This window comes from Hemiscyllium ocellatum, chromosome 12, assembly GCF_020745735.1.
Source record: "Hemiscyllium ocellatum isolate sHemOce1 chromosome 12, sHemOce1.pat.X.cur, whole genome shotgun sequence".
NCBI classification, from domain to species: domain Eukaryota; kingdom Metazoa; phylum Chordata; class Chondrichthyes; order Orectolobiformes; family Hemiscylliidae; genus Hemiscyllium; species Hemiscyllium ocellatum.
In genome coordinates this window covers 42,958,735-42,973,902 of record NC_083412.1, presented here as the reverse complement: position 1 = coordinate 42,973,902, position 15,168 = coordinate 42,958,735, and the positions used below count along the sequence as shown (strand labels likewise).

General features: G+C 39.1%; 1 protein-coding gene across 1 annotated transcript in view; it reads left to right on the top strand.

Annotated features, from left to right (window-relative positions):
* Positions 1–15,168, top strand: part of pdk3a (pyruvate dehydrogenase kinase, isozyme 3a) — a 61,061-nt gene that overhangs the window by 34,236 nt on the left and 11,657 nt on the right. The window contains exons 5-9 of the mRNA XM_060833524.1: positions 2,119–2,208; positions 6,531–6,608; positions 7,827–7,903; positions 13,434–13,535; positions 14,736–14,846. Of these exons, the coding sequence (XP_060689507.1) occupies positions 2,119–2,208; positions 6,531–6,608; positions 7,827–7,903; positions 13,434–13,535; positions 14,736–14,846 (458 nt within the window). The remainder of the gene's footprint in view (positions 1–2,118; positions 2,209–6,530; positions 6,609–7,826; positions 7,904–13,433; positions 13,536–14,735; positions 14,847–15,168) is intronic.

Genomic DNA, 15,168 nt, shown 5'->3' with positions numbered 1-15,168 from the left:
TCAAAAATATATATAGTAGCATTCCAAACCTCTAGATGTACCAAAGCACTTCATAGCCAATGAAATACCTTTAAAATGTAGTCACTCTTCTCATTTGGAAACATGAAGGAACCAATTGCACACAGTAAAGTCCACAAATGGCCTTCTAACTGACTAAATAGTCATATTTTGAGTGATCTTGATTGAGAAATAAATGTTACAGACATAAAGATAAATTTTAGTTATCATCTTTAAATACTTGAATATTTTGTACCTAAAAGGGAAAACTGAACTTTGCTTTACGTCTTAACCAAAAAACTGTATCTCCTCTCAGTACTGCTCTGAAATGTCAGTCTAGATTGTGTTGCTGTTTTTGGAGGAAAAGACCTGAGTCTGTAACTGAGTCCACAAGTCAGCAGCAAGATATTACCAGCAAAAGAAGGCTGATACCTGGTGAATGTAACATTGCACACAGCCAGATTTTCTGAGAAATGTCAATTACATTCTGAATCGTACTGATTCAGACTGGTTGATCCAAAGGGTCTGTTTCCATGTTGTATAATTCTATCTAGTCATAGTCTTTCTGTACTAGTGTAAGTTCACATTGTACATGAATCAGTACTTTTATTCATATTTTTCTAGAGTTGCTGGAATTTTACTGCATTCTTAGAAACTATAATTTTGGATGTAGGTTTGCTCGCTGAGCTGGAAGGTTTGGTTTCAGACATCTCGCCACCAGACTAGGTAACATGGTGGTGGACTGGTGGTGTAGCCTACGTTCTATTTATGTTTTTGGGTTTCCTTGGGTTGGTGACATCATTTCCTACGGTGATGTCATTTCCTGTTCTTTTTCTCAGGGTTGATAAATGGGATCCTAATCGGTGTGTTTGTTGATAGAGTTCTGGTTGGAATGCCACGATTCTAGGAATTCTTGTGCGTTTTTCTATTTGGCTTGTCCTAGGGTGGATGTGTTGTCCCAGTTGAAGTGGTGTCCTTCCTCATCCGTACGTAAGGATACTAGTGAGAGTGAGTCATATCGTTTTGTGGCAAGTTGATGTTCATGTATCCTGGTTGCTAGTTTTCTGCCTATTGTCCAATGTAGTGTTTGTTACAGTTCTTGCAAGGTATTTTGTAAATTACATTAGGTTTGCTTATTTTGCATTGGTTTTCTTCCTAATCTTTCTGTTGGATTTCTGCTCCCCATCCTGCACTGCCCATTGATTCTTTACTGGCAGCTATTGTATACCCTTCAGTGAATTTTCCATACTTTATGTATGACCCAAATATTAGAATAATATCTTAGAGAGTATGGTCATACGTTCACCACATGCATTGAAATAGTTCAAGAAAGTGGCCCATCTCCATATTCTCAAGTGTTAATAGGTGGATATTAAATGGTTGCCCTGCAGCTACCTACAGCTCAAGAAATGTTTTTTTTTAAACCTGATTAGACTTGATTCATTTCTTTATGTGCTATTGATTATAGTAACCAGAATGTACCTTGGTCTTACACCCTGTGCTTTCACAATTACTTGGAGAATTTTAAAAAGTATTGTGTTTTTATAGGGACTATATATATATTCCTCATTGCATGAAAGGAAACTCACTATTTTCAATTTGTCAATAATTTGCATTGGATAGTCTCAAACTTAATCTTATTAAGATACCCTGCTAGCCAAAAGAAATAGTTTATCAATGAGGATTGATGACTTGCAACTGTATCTCACAGTCATATGCGAAGGCTATTTATCACAATGAACATCTTGTCGCACATAAGATGAATTCCCAGTGCAGAATTGAATTGTGTAATTATATTGAATTTCTGTAAATGTTAGAAAGGCATAGAGCACTCACTTTTCACTATCTTCGAGAATTTCCATAATATTTAACAGAATAAGCAATTTTGTTTCTAAATACCCGAGTGTACAATTTTGTAATTCTAATTTTTTGACCATCTTAAACATGCCTTTTTTGCAGACCACGGCTATTATAATATTGCAGTTTCAAGTACCAAAGAAAATACAATAACTCAACATTTTAATGATTTTTGTTCTTACATTTTGTGTGTTTATCTAATTCCAGTCAATTTTTTACTAAAGAGTTTCTGATTGTACTTTCCCTTTTTTTTTATTATGGTAGCTCTGCTCTTTGGAGGCGACACAAATCCAGCACATCCTAAGCATATTGGAAGTATAGATCCGAACTGCAATGTTGCTGATGTTGTTAAAGGTGAGAAACACCATGAAGAAAATTTCTGTAAGAAGCTTAACTAAGAGCTTTCGAAGTGTTAACCTAAATTTTGTTCAGACTGTTTTATCATATAGATTTGATAAACTTTTACCTTGAAATTGATTAGATATAGTACTAAAACGTTCAATATGCTGGATGGCTTACACATATGCATGTTTAAATAGATCTTTTATTGTTATAGTACAAACATCAAAACTAGTTCAGGCATATGCCTGAAATGTATACAAACAAGGGACCAAGGAACTGTACATTGCCTTTTACTAATGGAGTTGGTCTTAGACATAGCACAGCATGGTTTCCATGCATTAATCACATCCAAAACTCAGCTCTATCTCTGCTCCCTATCTTCTATGCTTCCTGATTTCTATCCTGCATAAAATCTGTTTCACATTTTCTACCTACGTTGGCTTCTGGTTCCCACATTTCTAATTTAACATTCCCATCTTTGTATATAAATCTATTTATGGCCTTTACCTTCTTTTATGTCTTGACTTGTTTCAGCTTTGCCATTTTTCCAACTCAATCCTTTACTGGCTGACAGTGGTTTCTTGTGAATGCCTTTCCCTGTTGTCACATCTTTGACGCAAGTGATTTGAGCTGTACAGGCCCTACGTTTTCTGGTAGTTTCTCCCTAAATGTCTCTGTGCTTCACCTCTGTGTCATCTCTTTGAAGTCACCTTTTCAAACTAATGATTTTCAATCACCTGCCACCACTGAAGTCATGTCTGAAAACTTTAACCAACTCACAGTACTTCAGTTGTCTTTAAACTAATGGAAGCTGCATGTGGCTACGGGTTACATCTTGAATATGTACCCTCATCTGTTACATATTCTTTGGTTTCATAAAATTGTGTTTGAAAGCCAAATGATATGTTAAATATTTTAAACCTGCCCAGTGTGCTGCAGAGGGCTCAGAATTATTCTAAAGCTATTTAGGGATAGATTAAAGGTGCAAATTCAAAGATGATGCCAGTGTATTTGTAAGGCACATGTCCAACTAGGAAATAATTTTTGTCATTTACTTCTTAGTTGCTAAAATGTTGGAAACTAATACACCTGAGTTGTTATTGCTTGTTCTTTGACTTGGAACTTCTTTTTGCTATCTGTATAACTGAATACTCACATGACAACAGCAACATTAAAACTGTGGAAAATGTCCTATAGGCCAGGTGTCTGTCAAGGGACAAAGAGAGTTCATGTCTTTTTAAAGTTGATTGCTTTTCATGAGAACTGAAACCTTGGACGAAATCTTAACCTATTTTGGCAAAGTGTCATTTTTGTCATGTCTCATGAAGGATTTCTGTCTACAAGCTTTCTCAGGCAGTCATCCCAAACTTACCTCATTATCTACCTACTATGTACCTATGGTGCTTCTTTTGTCCATTGCTAGCCCAGCTGTCCCATTTGTCATAGCCAGAAATACTCATTACTGCTGAGATATCCCACAATTCCTGGTGCTGGCACTACCTTTAAAAAAAGATTGTTGTGGATCTGATCAAGCTCTGTTAGTCCAGAGCTGTCCTGCATGGCAGATAAAGGAAAATTTGTTTGTGGACAGGGACTTGGATGTCCGGCTGGATACTGTGGTACAGAGGCAGGTGTCCCCTTCCTCCAAGTCTGGCTGATCAGACCATGACACCAAATCCTACCAGCCTTTCCTGAGATTGCCACTTGGATCAGTGTGGATTCAGCCTTCTGAAAAAATGCTCAGCAATGTCGCAAAAAGGTCAATTACATTTGCTCTATCGTGGTAGATAGAGTCATAGAGATGTACAGCATGGAAACAGACCCTTCGGTTAAACCCATCCACGCCGACCAGATATCCTAACCCAATCTAGTCCCACCTACCAGCCCATCTCCCTCCAAACCTTTCCTATTCATGTACCCATCCAAATGCCTTTTAAATGTTGCAATTGTACCAGCCTCCGCCACTTCCTCTGGCAGCTCATTCCGTACACTTACCACCTTCTGTGTGAAAAAGTTGCCCCTTAGGTCTCTTTTATATCTTTCCCCTCATCCTAAACCTATGTCTTCTAATTCTGGACTCCCTGACCCCAGGGAAAACACTTTGTCTATTTATCCTATCCATGCCCCTCATAATTTTAGATTAGATTAGATTGCTGACAGTGTGGAAACAGCCCCTTCGGCCGAACCAGTCCACATTGACCCTCCGAAGAGTAACCCATCCAGACCCATTTCCCTCTGTCTAATGCACCTAGCACTTTAGACAATTCAACATGGCCAGTTCACCTAACCTGCACATCTTTGGATTGTGGGAGGAAACCAGAGCACCAGGAGGAAACCCATGCAGACATGGGGAGAATGTGCCCGACAGTCGCCCGAGGCTAGAATTGAACCTGGGACCCTGGTGCTGTGAGGTAGTAGTGCTAACCACTAAGGTCACCCCTCAGCCTTCGACACTCCAGGGAAAACAGCCCCAGCCTGTTCAGCCTCTCCTTATAGTTCAACTTCTCCAACCCTGGCAACATCCTTGTAAATCTTTCCTGAACCCTTTCAAGTTTCACAACATCTTTCTGATAGGAAGGAGACCAGAATTGCGCACAATATTCTAAAAGTGGCCTAACCAACGTCCTGTACAACTGCAACATGACCTCTCAACTTCTGTACTCAATACTCTGACCAAGAAAGGAAAGCATACCAAACGTCGTCTTCACTATCTTATCTACCTGCGACTCCACTTTCAAGGAGCTATGAACCTGCACTCCAAGGTCTCTCTGTTCAGCAACACTCCCTCGGACCTTACCATTCAGTGTAATTGACCTGCTAAGATTTGCTTTCCCAAAATGCATCACCTCTCATTTTAGATGATGCCATCTACCCTCTGCTATCCCTCTCTCACTCTGGCTCTGCTATTGCACACACATTCCAGTAAAGCTTGTGTTCTTGATATTGCATGCAACATCTTCCCTCACTTGCTCGTAGTCAACTGATGTCCCTTTACCACAAACTCTGTGTGGCCTCTGTGCTATTTATTCACTCACTAGAGACACCTCACCACCTTTCCGTTATCTGTCCTGGCACTAACAACTGTGCCATCCATTTTCATCTCACTTTGTCCTTCCCTTTCTCTCATTACAGCAGAAAGCAGCTCATAATAGGGCAGAAAAAGACAGATGGTGGGTTGCCTGACACTGGGTTCCTCACCCCTGCCATGAAGAGAGGATCCTGACCCCGATAGCCCAAGTGGTTGAATGACCACACCTAAGCCCCTGGAATGATATTGGAGGTTGTCCTTGACTTACTTCACTGAGACCCTCTGACTGAAGGCTGTCTCCCTTGATTCAATTGAGGACTATTCCCCTTAAGACTTTGAGATGTAGCCATTTGATTGAAGCAGTGTGTTTTGCCACTTACGCTGCCACATGGGAGAGCCGTGAGATTGGCATAGCATGGCATCTTAAACCAACACGTGTCCTACCCCTTGACTGATCTTTGCTGACAATCATGACAAGCTTCCTTGTCGTCCTAAAAGGCAAACCAAAAGGGAAGTGCAATGTATATTTTAGCTTTGGATATGGAGCAAAAGTCTGAAAGGTAAGGTAGGGATGCTGAATGAGTGAACGCTAAGAAAGCAAGCAGCAGCCTTAAGATTCAGCCTGGTTCAATCTGTGAGTTGACGGCAGCATTTCAATTGCCAGTATGCTTCACTGTGCAGCAATGAAATACAGAAGTTTCCTGCAAGATGAGTCATGATGTTGCAGAGAGGCTGGCTTGGGAATGTCTATGTCTGTTGATGTGGAGTGTGTGCTGCTGCTGCTGCCCTGGAGCATGCCTTAAGACATAAATGGTCATGTCCAAGATGGAGGTCTGGAGGAACTAGCAGTGATGGACTTGCCAGCTATCCACTCTGACTTCCCCTTCGAGAATTCATGCATCTAGCTTCTATCAGGCGGATGGGATGATCGCTATAAACAGAAATTGATGGAGAAACTCAGCAGGTCTGACAACATTTTTGAAAAGAGAAACAGTTATTGTTTTACATTTCTCCGTTTCTCTCTCCTGCTGAGTACAAGATTACAAGATTGCTGATTACAAGACCTGCTGAGTATTTCCAGCATTTTCTGTTTTTATCCCATCCTATCACCCATAGAAACTAGATGACATGAATTCTTGACATGAAAGTTTTTGCTATTTCAGATATCTATCATCGGTTGTACTTCGGTTTTGCATTAGTGACCGAATAAAGTTCTATTCCCAGATTGAGCCGATGTTCTTGGCTTGCATTTTACATGTGCTTTATGCTACGTACACTTACGATTTTCAATTTTGTTTTAACACAGATGCATATGAGACTGCAAAGATGTTATGTGAGCAATACTATATGGGATCTCCAGAGCTGGAGATTGATGAGTTCAATGGTAAAAAAAATTTGCAAGCTTTCTCTAGTTTAGAATTGATTTGTAAAAAAAAAATCAATTGAAGTAATTAAGTTTAAATGTATTGACTATTTAATGAATAATAATAACAAAAACAAAATTTGTCATTCCATGTCATTGAGTGGCATGGTGGCTCCTTGCTGAGCAATGCTGCCTGACAGTGCTTGGGATCCAAGTTCGATTTCAGCCTTGAGTGACTATATGGAATTTGCGTGTTCTCCCCGCGTCTGCATAGGTTTCCACCAGTTGCTCCGGTTTCCCCCCACAGTCCTATGATGTGCAGGTTAGGTGGATTGGCTATGCTAAATTGCTCCATAGTATCCAATGATGTGCAGGATAGGTGGGTAGCCATGGTAAATGTGGGGTTATAATTTAAGGTGGACAGCTGGATCTGGGTGGGATGCTCTTTGGAGGGTTAGTGCACACTCTATGTGCGAAATGGTCTGTCTCTGTACGGCAGGGATTCAATGATTCTAATTCAACTTGGAATATGAATTTATCACAAATCTCAATTGCTTTCAGTGGACTAATGTTGATGAGTTATCTTCTGTGCTATCCAACTGATTGTTGGGTTACTTTGGATGTACTGATTGATCCTTGAATGTGCTGGTTAACCAAATATTTTGTGAACTAACAATGACCTGAATGATAACATTTGTCAACCATCTGTGTTCACTAAGCTGATAAGGATGATACTAAATGGTGCCTTTGCTCCATACTGGCCAGTATTATCCTTTCAAAAACCTGGGCTCTTGTGACACAATGGTAGTGTCCCTATCTCCAGGCCAAAATGTCCAGGTTCAAGTTGCACCTGCTGCTGACATGTGTCATAACATGTCTAGACTGGTTGGTTAAAAATGTTTTCAAAAAGGTGCATTGAATTGATGGGCTTATTGTTTTTCCTCTGTTCATTGCAAACATATTGAACTTGTTTGTTAGTGCTTCTCTAATTATTGAAATGACATGCAAACAAACTCCTGGGCTCCTCCACAATATTTATTTTGATGCTTTAATTAGCCATCTTCCCAGAAAATCAAAATATGTTATGTTTGCTCATTAGCTTGATTAAGTTTGAATGAATGGTCGTTGAATTTGTCATCAAATCAAAATTGGAAATTTCCATGTTTGGAATATTTTCTGACTGAAGAATCCTGCAAAAGAAGAGTATAACTAATTAATGAACTTGTGTATTTATTTTAGCTAAAACATCTGTGAAACCAATCCAAGTGGTGTATGTGCCCTCTCATCTCTTCCACATGTTGTTTGAACTTTTTAAAGTAAGTCAGCAATTTTTGTTTCACCAGTGTAATAGTGAGGAAAGTAACAAAACAATCTTGCACTTTCACGTTAAGGTGTTCCATTGTTGTGGTGCTATCTGTCTTCCTGGATGAATGTTTATGAGCATTAAGCACCAACTTTTAAATTGGTATTAATATATAGAGTTATTTTTTTAAAAAAATGCAGGTACTGCAAACTTGTGAACAAATTTGTGCACTTGAAATGTGCCGTTTCCTTAAATTTCTACACCACTTCTCGAAACAAGTATAGGTCATTTAACCCCACAAATGCATTCCACCCTCCAACAATGTCATTACTTAGTTGTGCTAAGGTTAGGAAAAGTCCTTCTCCAATTTACAATTCTAAATTATGCTACAGTACAAATTTAAATTATTGCTGGGGGAAAGCTTCACATTTTTACTTTTGCATTTAGCTTTTATCCTTCAGGAAATAGACATTGCCCACAAAGCCAGTTTTTGCTACCTATCCCCAATTATCTCAAAAGTGATGGTGAGATGCTTCATTAAATTTTATTATTTATTTGTATTATATTTTCTGTATTGTGTTATATAACTTTCCTCATGAATGACCTATGCTTGATTTTGCAGTTACACACCCTTAGCCTCGTCTCCCTACCAGTAGAACAGTTCACTTTAGACACTGTATCAATTCTTCTAAATGTCTGAAACTTACAATCAAAGCATTCTTGAATTTTCTGTATGCCAGACATACAAAACTATTTTGAGTGATTTTAGTGATCAGTCAACTCTCTTTCAACTTGCACTGTTTCTTAGCTTTTCTCTATTTTAGACATACACTGATCACATCTTTTTGGAGCCAGAATGAATGACTTCCAGTTTTTTGCTTTTGAATCAATCACCTATTCATGGTGAACAACCTAGGATCCTTCCGGAATTTGGTTTAATGTCCAAGATTTCCTGACCTGCCATTTATCCTGGATTCCTCTGTGGAGACTGCTCAATGTCTCTGAGCATGTGCACTGAGCTGTTGTGCATGAGCAGTCTAGAGGTGGGACTTGAATGCTCACACCCTCCGCCACAAAGGAGCAACAGCACTGACCAGCACACTTCTCCCTGAGTGCTGTTTGTCTGTGGTAATGGGTGGTTCATTTAGGAAGGGAGTCTGATGTGGTGGGGTGGTGGTGGCCCTTCTTCAAAGGTGGGGTGTCAGGCAGTGGTGGTATTTGGCCAGTGAGGGAATTCTGAGGCTCAAATCCAGTGAGACTCTTCCAGAAGCTTCTGGCAGGGCTGACATTGGGTGGCAGTGGGGATGTTAGCAGCCCTCGAGGGCAGTGAGGCACCCATGAAGGCAAATTCGGTAATTGGGTGAGGGTCGGCTGTTGGTGGGTGATGGTATCTGGACAGCTGCAAGGGCAATAGCAATTTTTCCCTTTATCTGACTGTACGCTCAAACAAATTTAAATCAGTGATACTAGTTGACTATATTTAAGTGACTTCATTTACTTACTCAAGCAGTTTATTTCCACCCTCCGTAACATCACCCATCCAACTCTACCCTTACTTCACACCAGCCTTCCACTTTTCAAATCAATTTGACCGTATAGAATCCAAAATTACCTATGCTCCAATTTGCACAAAGTCTTGTTTGCCAAAGTTTCCACAAAACTCTATTTATCTGTGCAGCACCCTGGGCGAAAACCTGCATGCCTCATTCAATAATGATTAATATGCATGCATGAATACACAAATAAAGTTTAAAGATTCCAGGCACTAATGAACCATGCCATGCACAACAACTGAATTGAGCTTCTTGATCTACATTGTCCACCAGTTGAGCAACATCTCTACTTTAAATTTCTCAGTGTTTGCTTACAAGTTGTTGCACAACTCATGAGGGTGGTGGTGTGTATGGAATGAGCTGCCAGAGGAGATACAACATTTAAAAGACATCTGGATGGGTATATGAATTGGAAAAATTTAGAGGGGAAAGGGTAGATGCTGGCAAATGAGGCGAGGTCAGATTGGGATGTCTGGTCAACTTGGACTGAAGAGTTTGTTTCTGAGCTGTATGACTTCATGACTCTAATTCACCTGACCCTAACCTGTCATCTCCGCTGGGCATGCTTCCTCCAATACTTGAGCGTGTCTAATTTTAATTGCCCTACCATTGGTGGCTATGCCTTCAGCTGTGAATAACCTATGCTCTAATGTCTCAATTTCCGTACTTCACTTCCCACCTTTAAGACATTCCTTAAAACCTACCTGTTTAGTCAGGCTGCTGACATGTGCGCTGAAGTCACCTTTTATAATGTTTGATGCCAAATTTTGTTTAAGGTTCCTTTGAGCACTGAGATATCCTCTTCTAGTAAATACAAATTGTTGATCTTGTTTGACTTGCAACCACCTTTAATGGTTAACCAATTCATTCTGGTACCATGACTCAACCGTTCATTTTGTGTATGCATTCTAGAAATTACGTTTGTATCTGTTCTAAATATGCCTCCTCGACATTACTTTCTTCTCTTCATTGACATTCATCACTTTGGTAAATTATGCCATTTCCCTTTTTGCAAGAGTAGGCACGTTTTGATCAATATCTACTTGTATACCTGCTTTGTGTTATGAATTGTAAATGTCCATATGAATTGCTCCAAACTTCTGGAAACAGATCAAGGAAATACCTGACCAGTCCAAGCTTGTTTTGAGTTGAAACATCGCTTTATTTTTAAGCAAGTAAATGTACTTGTTGGGCTGAAGAGCCTGTTTCCACACTGTAAGTAATGTAAAGCTTGTCTTTGTGGAATGAATTTGCTGTTTCCCTGCATCAGTAAGTCATCCTGCTTAGCTTAATTGATTTAATTGTTTTGACTGGTTAGATCACATATTAGTTCCTCAGGTTTTGGTCACTTGAATGGCTAACATTCTAATGTCTACTCTCAGATACTCTGAAATGAAGTATTTCCTACCAGAAAACTGTTCTTGCTGAGTTTTGAGAAGATTTGTAGTTCAGGTTGAGGTTTTGGATGTAAGTTTGCTCAGAGCTGAAAGGTTCACTTCCGACGTTTCATTGCTTTACCAGGTAACATTTTCAGTGGACTTTATGCAAAGCAATGCTGAAAATTCCTGCTTTCTATTTACATGTTTGGGTTTCTTTTGGGTTGGTGATGTCATTTCCTTTGATGTTATTTCCTGTGGTGAAGTCACTTCCTGTTCCTTTTCTCAGGCGGTGGCAGATGGGGGTCTAACTCTGTGTTTGTTTTTAGAGTTCCGGTTGGAATGTCATGCTTCTAGGAATTCTCGTGCATGTCTTTGGTTTGGCTTGTCCTAGGATGGATGTATTGTCCCAGTCGAAGTGGTGTCCTTTGTCATCCATACGTGAGGATACCAGTGAGAGAGGGTCATGTCTTTTTGTGGCTAGTTGGTGTTCTTGTATCCCGGTGGCTAGTTTTCTGCCTGTTTGTCCAATGTATTGTTTGTTACAGTCCTTGCACGGTATTTTGTAAATGATGTTAGTGTTGCCCATTGTCTGTATAAGGTCTTTCAAGTTCATTAGCTGCTGTTTTAGTGTATTGGTGGGTTTGTGGGCTACCATGATGCCAAGGGGTCTGAGTAGTCTGGAAGTCATTTCTGTGATGTCTTTGATGTACGGGAGAGTGGCTAGGGTTTCTGGACGTGTTTTGTCTGCTTGTTTGGGTTTGTTGCTGAGAAATCGGCGGACCGTGTTAATTGGATACCCATTCTTTTTGGACACATGGTATAGGTGACTTTCTTCTGCTCTGCGTAGTTCCTTTGCACTGCAATGTGTGTTGGCTCGTTGAAATAATGTCCTGATGCAGCTTCGTTTATGGGTATTGGGATGATTTGCTTCTGTAGTTCAATATTTGGTCTGTATGTGTTGTTTTTCAGTAGACGCTGGTTTGAAGTTCCCCATTGGCTGTTTGCTGTACTGTGACATCTAGGAATGGCAGTTTGTTTACCAGTAAGGGGATTATTGATGGTCTTGAAGGTTTCCTCCAACTTGTTTCATTTAGTGATGACAAAGGTGTCATCCACTTAGCGGACCCAGAGTTTGGGTTGGATGGTTGGCAGAGCTGTTTGCTCAAGTCTCTGCATTACTGCCTTTGCTAAGAACCCTGATATCTGAGATCCCGTGGGGTTCCATTGGTTTGTCTGTAAGTTTGTTGTTGAAGATCAAGTGGGTGATAAGGCGTTGGTCCACTAGCTTGATGATATTCTCTTTGTTGATGAAGTTAGTGGTGTTTTGTGTCTGTGTCTTTGGGTCTTCTAATAGTGTAGTCAGTGTTTTCTTGGCCAGGTTAATGTTGATTGAGGTAAACAGGGCTGTTACATCAAAGGAGACCATTATTTCATCCTCTTCTATCTTAATGTCTTTAATGGTCTTCAGGAATTCTTGTGTGGAGTGGTGTGAGCCTTCTACTAAATGTTTTAGTCTTTCGTGTAGCACCTTGGCCAATCTGTAAGTTGGTGTTCTAGGTGGTGAGACTATAGGTCTGAGGGGGGCTCCTGGTTTGTGAATTTTGGGTAATCTGTAGAAGCGTGGTGTGTTGGATCCATCTGGTTTCATTTCTTGAAAGTCAGTCTTATTTATTTGTCCAGATTTCTGAAGCTTTTTGAGTAAGGCTGTGATTCGGTTCCCTAGTTGTGGGGTCAGGTCTATTGCCTCTTGTTGGTAAGTGTTGATATCTGCATGGCATTCCAACCAGAACTCTATCAACAAACACATCGAGTTAGACCCCATCTACCAACCCTGAGAAAAGGAACAGAAAGTGACTTCACCACAGGAAATGACATCACCAACCCAAAGAAACCCAAACATATAAATAGAAAGCATTGCTTTGCATAGTGTCCACTGAAGATGTTACCTAGTAAGGTAATGAAACATCTGGAAATGAACCTTTTCAGCTCAGCGAGCAAACCTACATCCGGACACTGTTCTTGTTTTGAGACTGGCAAAAGTTTCCCCGTTCAGTTTGCTGCAGAGTAGCAACGCTTCTCGCCTACATCTTGATGGGGGCTTCTACTGTTCAATCCTGCCAGGCAGGCCATGAATAACTCAACATAATGCAAATGTGGCTAAAACAGACTGATGAATTATTTACAGTTTTGTGGGCAATAAGTTCATTATTTTGTTATTGGCATTTTTATTATCTCCCATCTCGATATCTATTTTTTAACTTGTGTGAATATACTTTGTACTGCATAGTTGTGTTTTTAAAGTAGTCATATAAAACCAAGATCTGTGAATGCTGGAGATCTGAAGGAAACACATTACTGAGAAACTCAAGTCTGGCAGCATCTGTGGAAAGAGAAATAGAGTTAATGTTTCAAATCCACTGACCATTCTTTGGAAATGCCAAATGCAACTCTGGCTTTCAAAGCAATTCAATGAGAAAGTAAATTAGAAAAACCTGATGAATGAAGTCTTCCTCTGCAGCTTGCACACCATTTAGACTTCCTGAAAATGCAGGATCAATTAATTTATCCTTGACAATATCAGACTAATGTATAGGATTTCTATTTACCACAGAATTCAATGCGAGCTACTGTGGAACTTCATGAAGGCAGAAAAGAAGGTTACCCTCCTATCAAAACTTTGGTGACATTAGGAAAGGAAGACTTGTCTATTAAGGCAATTACAACAATTTTAAAACTTTTTTATTTTCTATATTATGTTGAATATATAGCTGCATTTGTTCTTAATTTTCTGAAAAAAAGTATACTTAACTAAAAAGTGATGCCACATTGATGGAAAATGTTAAAGGGTTATTTATCTTTACTGAGTACTATTTTGAAGATAATACTAACTTGACAGCAAGTCTAGATGACCAAGGCATTCTTATAGTCAAAGTGAACTGATGCAACATTCTGCACTTTGACTGTCAGTTTTCATTTCAGTGCAGATTTGTTGTTAATCGTTCAGCAAGTTTTAAAGTTGACAGTTTTGGGGAGATTATGATTAAAAAGATCAGTCTTATCTGGGCTCTGGTAATTGAAGTGTGTCACCTTGATTTATATAAGACTTGTGCAAATGATAATCCCATTTAATGCAGAAAATTTATCATTGCCTTCAATTTGATTGCGGCAAGTGCATTCCAAAAATCCAAAAGCACCATTTCCAGAATCGTGCATTTTCTTTGTAGTTTTATTTTATGATGACATGTGATAAACTGGAGAGAATGGAAAAAAGGTGAAGCAATTCTAATTAATTCTGCACTGTTAGTCATATATAAGGCTAATTGTGGTTCTGCCTTCGAGTGTAAATTTTTCAGTCCTGTTTGTGAATAAATTTTGCTTTTCAAATGGTTTACTATTTCAAAGAGTAGTGAGTGGAGCTAAAATAAAACTGGTGAATTGTAAACATGCAGTTTGCTCAGTAACTGTATTTTGTTATTAATTCTTGATACATCTCCTGAGAGTAACCATTGATGCATCTCCATAAGTTTAATTTCTTTCATACTAAAATCTGAATCTGAAATGTAAACTATCTTCTCGCTGTGCTGATGCAGAGTCACCTGTTGAGACTTTCCAGTATTTTTCTTTTCTTGTCTCACATTTCAAACATCTGTAGTTTTTTGTAATTGTCTTGAGGGTACAGTTTTGTGGAATTTTCTTGGATGCACATTTAAGTCCACTTGAAAAGATAATTTTCTAGTTGAAAAACTATTCTTAACCTTCACAGTTGGAAATTCAGTTGAATAATAAAGTTAGATTATATACAAGAAATGGTCAATTTTTCTTCAACATTTCATGGTATGCATAGAATTTATTGGGGAAGGTAGCTGTTCTCTTTTAGCTTTCCCTTTAATAATTTATCTTGTAACTTATGTAGATCTCTGATAAAGGTGGTGGTGTTCCTCTGCGGAAGATTGACCGTCTGTTTAATTATATGTATTCAACTGCACCTAGTCCCAGCTTACACCCATCACAGGCTGCTCCTTTGGTAAGTGCATATTGTATTATCCACTGATGACAAAGAACTGTAGTGTTAAAACATTCAGCAAAAGTATTTATTCTTAAGGCATAAACTGCACAAAATTATGGATTAGCATTCTTTTTCTTGATGATTTTCTATGTATTCCAAAGTTGATTATAATTATTTTGGAAGTAGGACCTAAGCAACAAGTCATGAATAGTACTTTTTGGATATTTGCTAATTTACAGCTAAAATGCCAGAATGTTAATTTCTTGTGTTTAAAGGTATTTGAAATATCACCTGTCATGGAACTAACATAACTGTGGTCAAGTAGTTTTCTCCATTATAT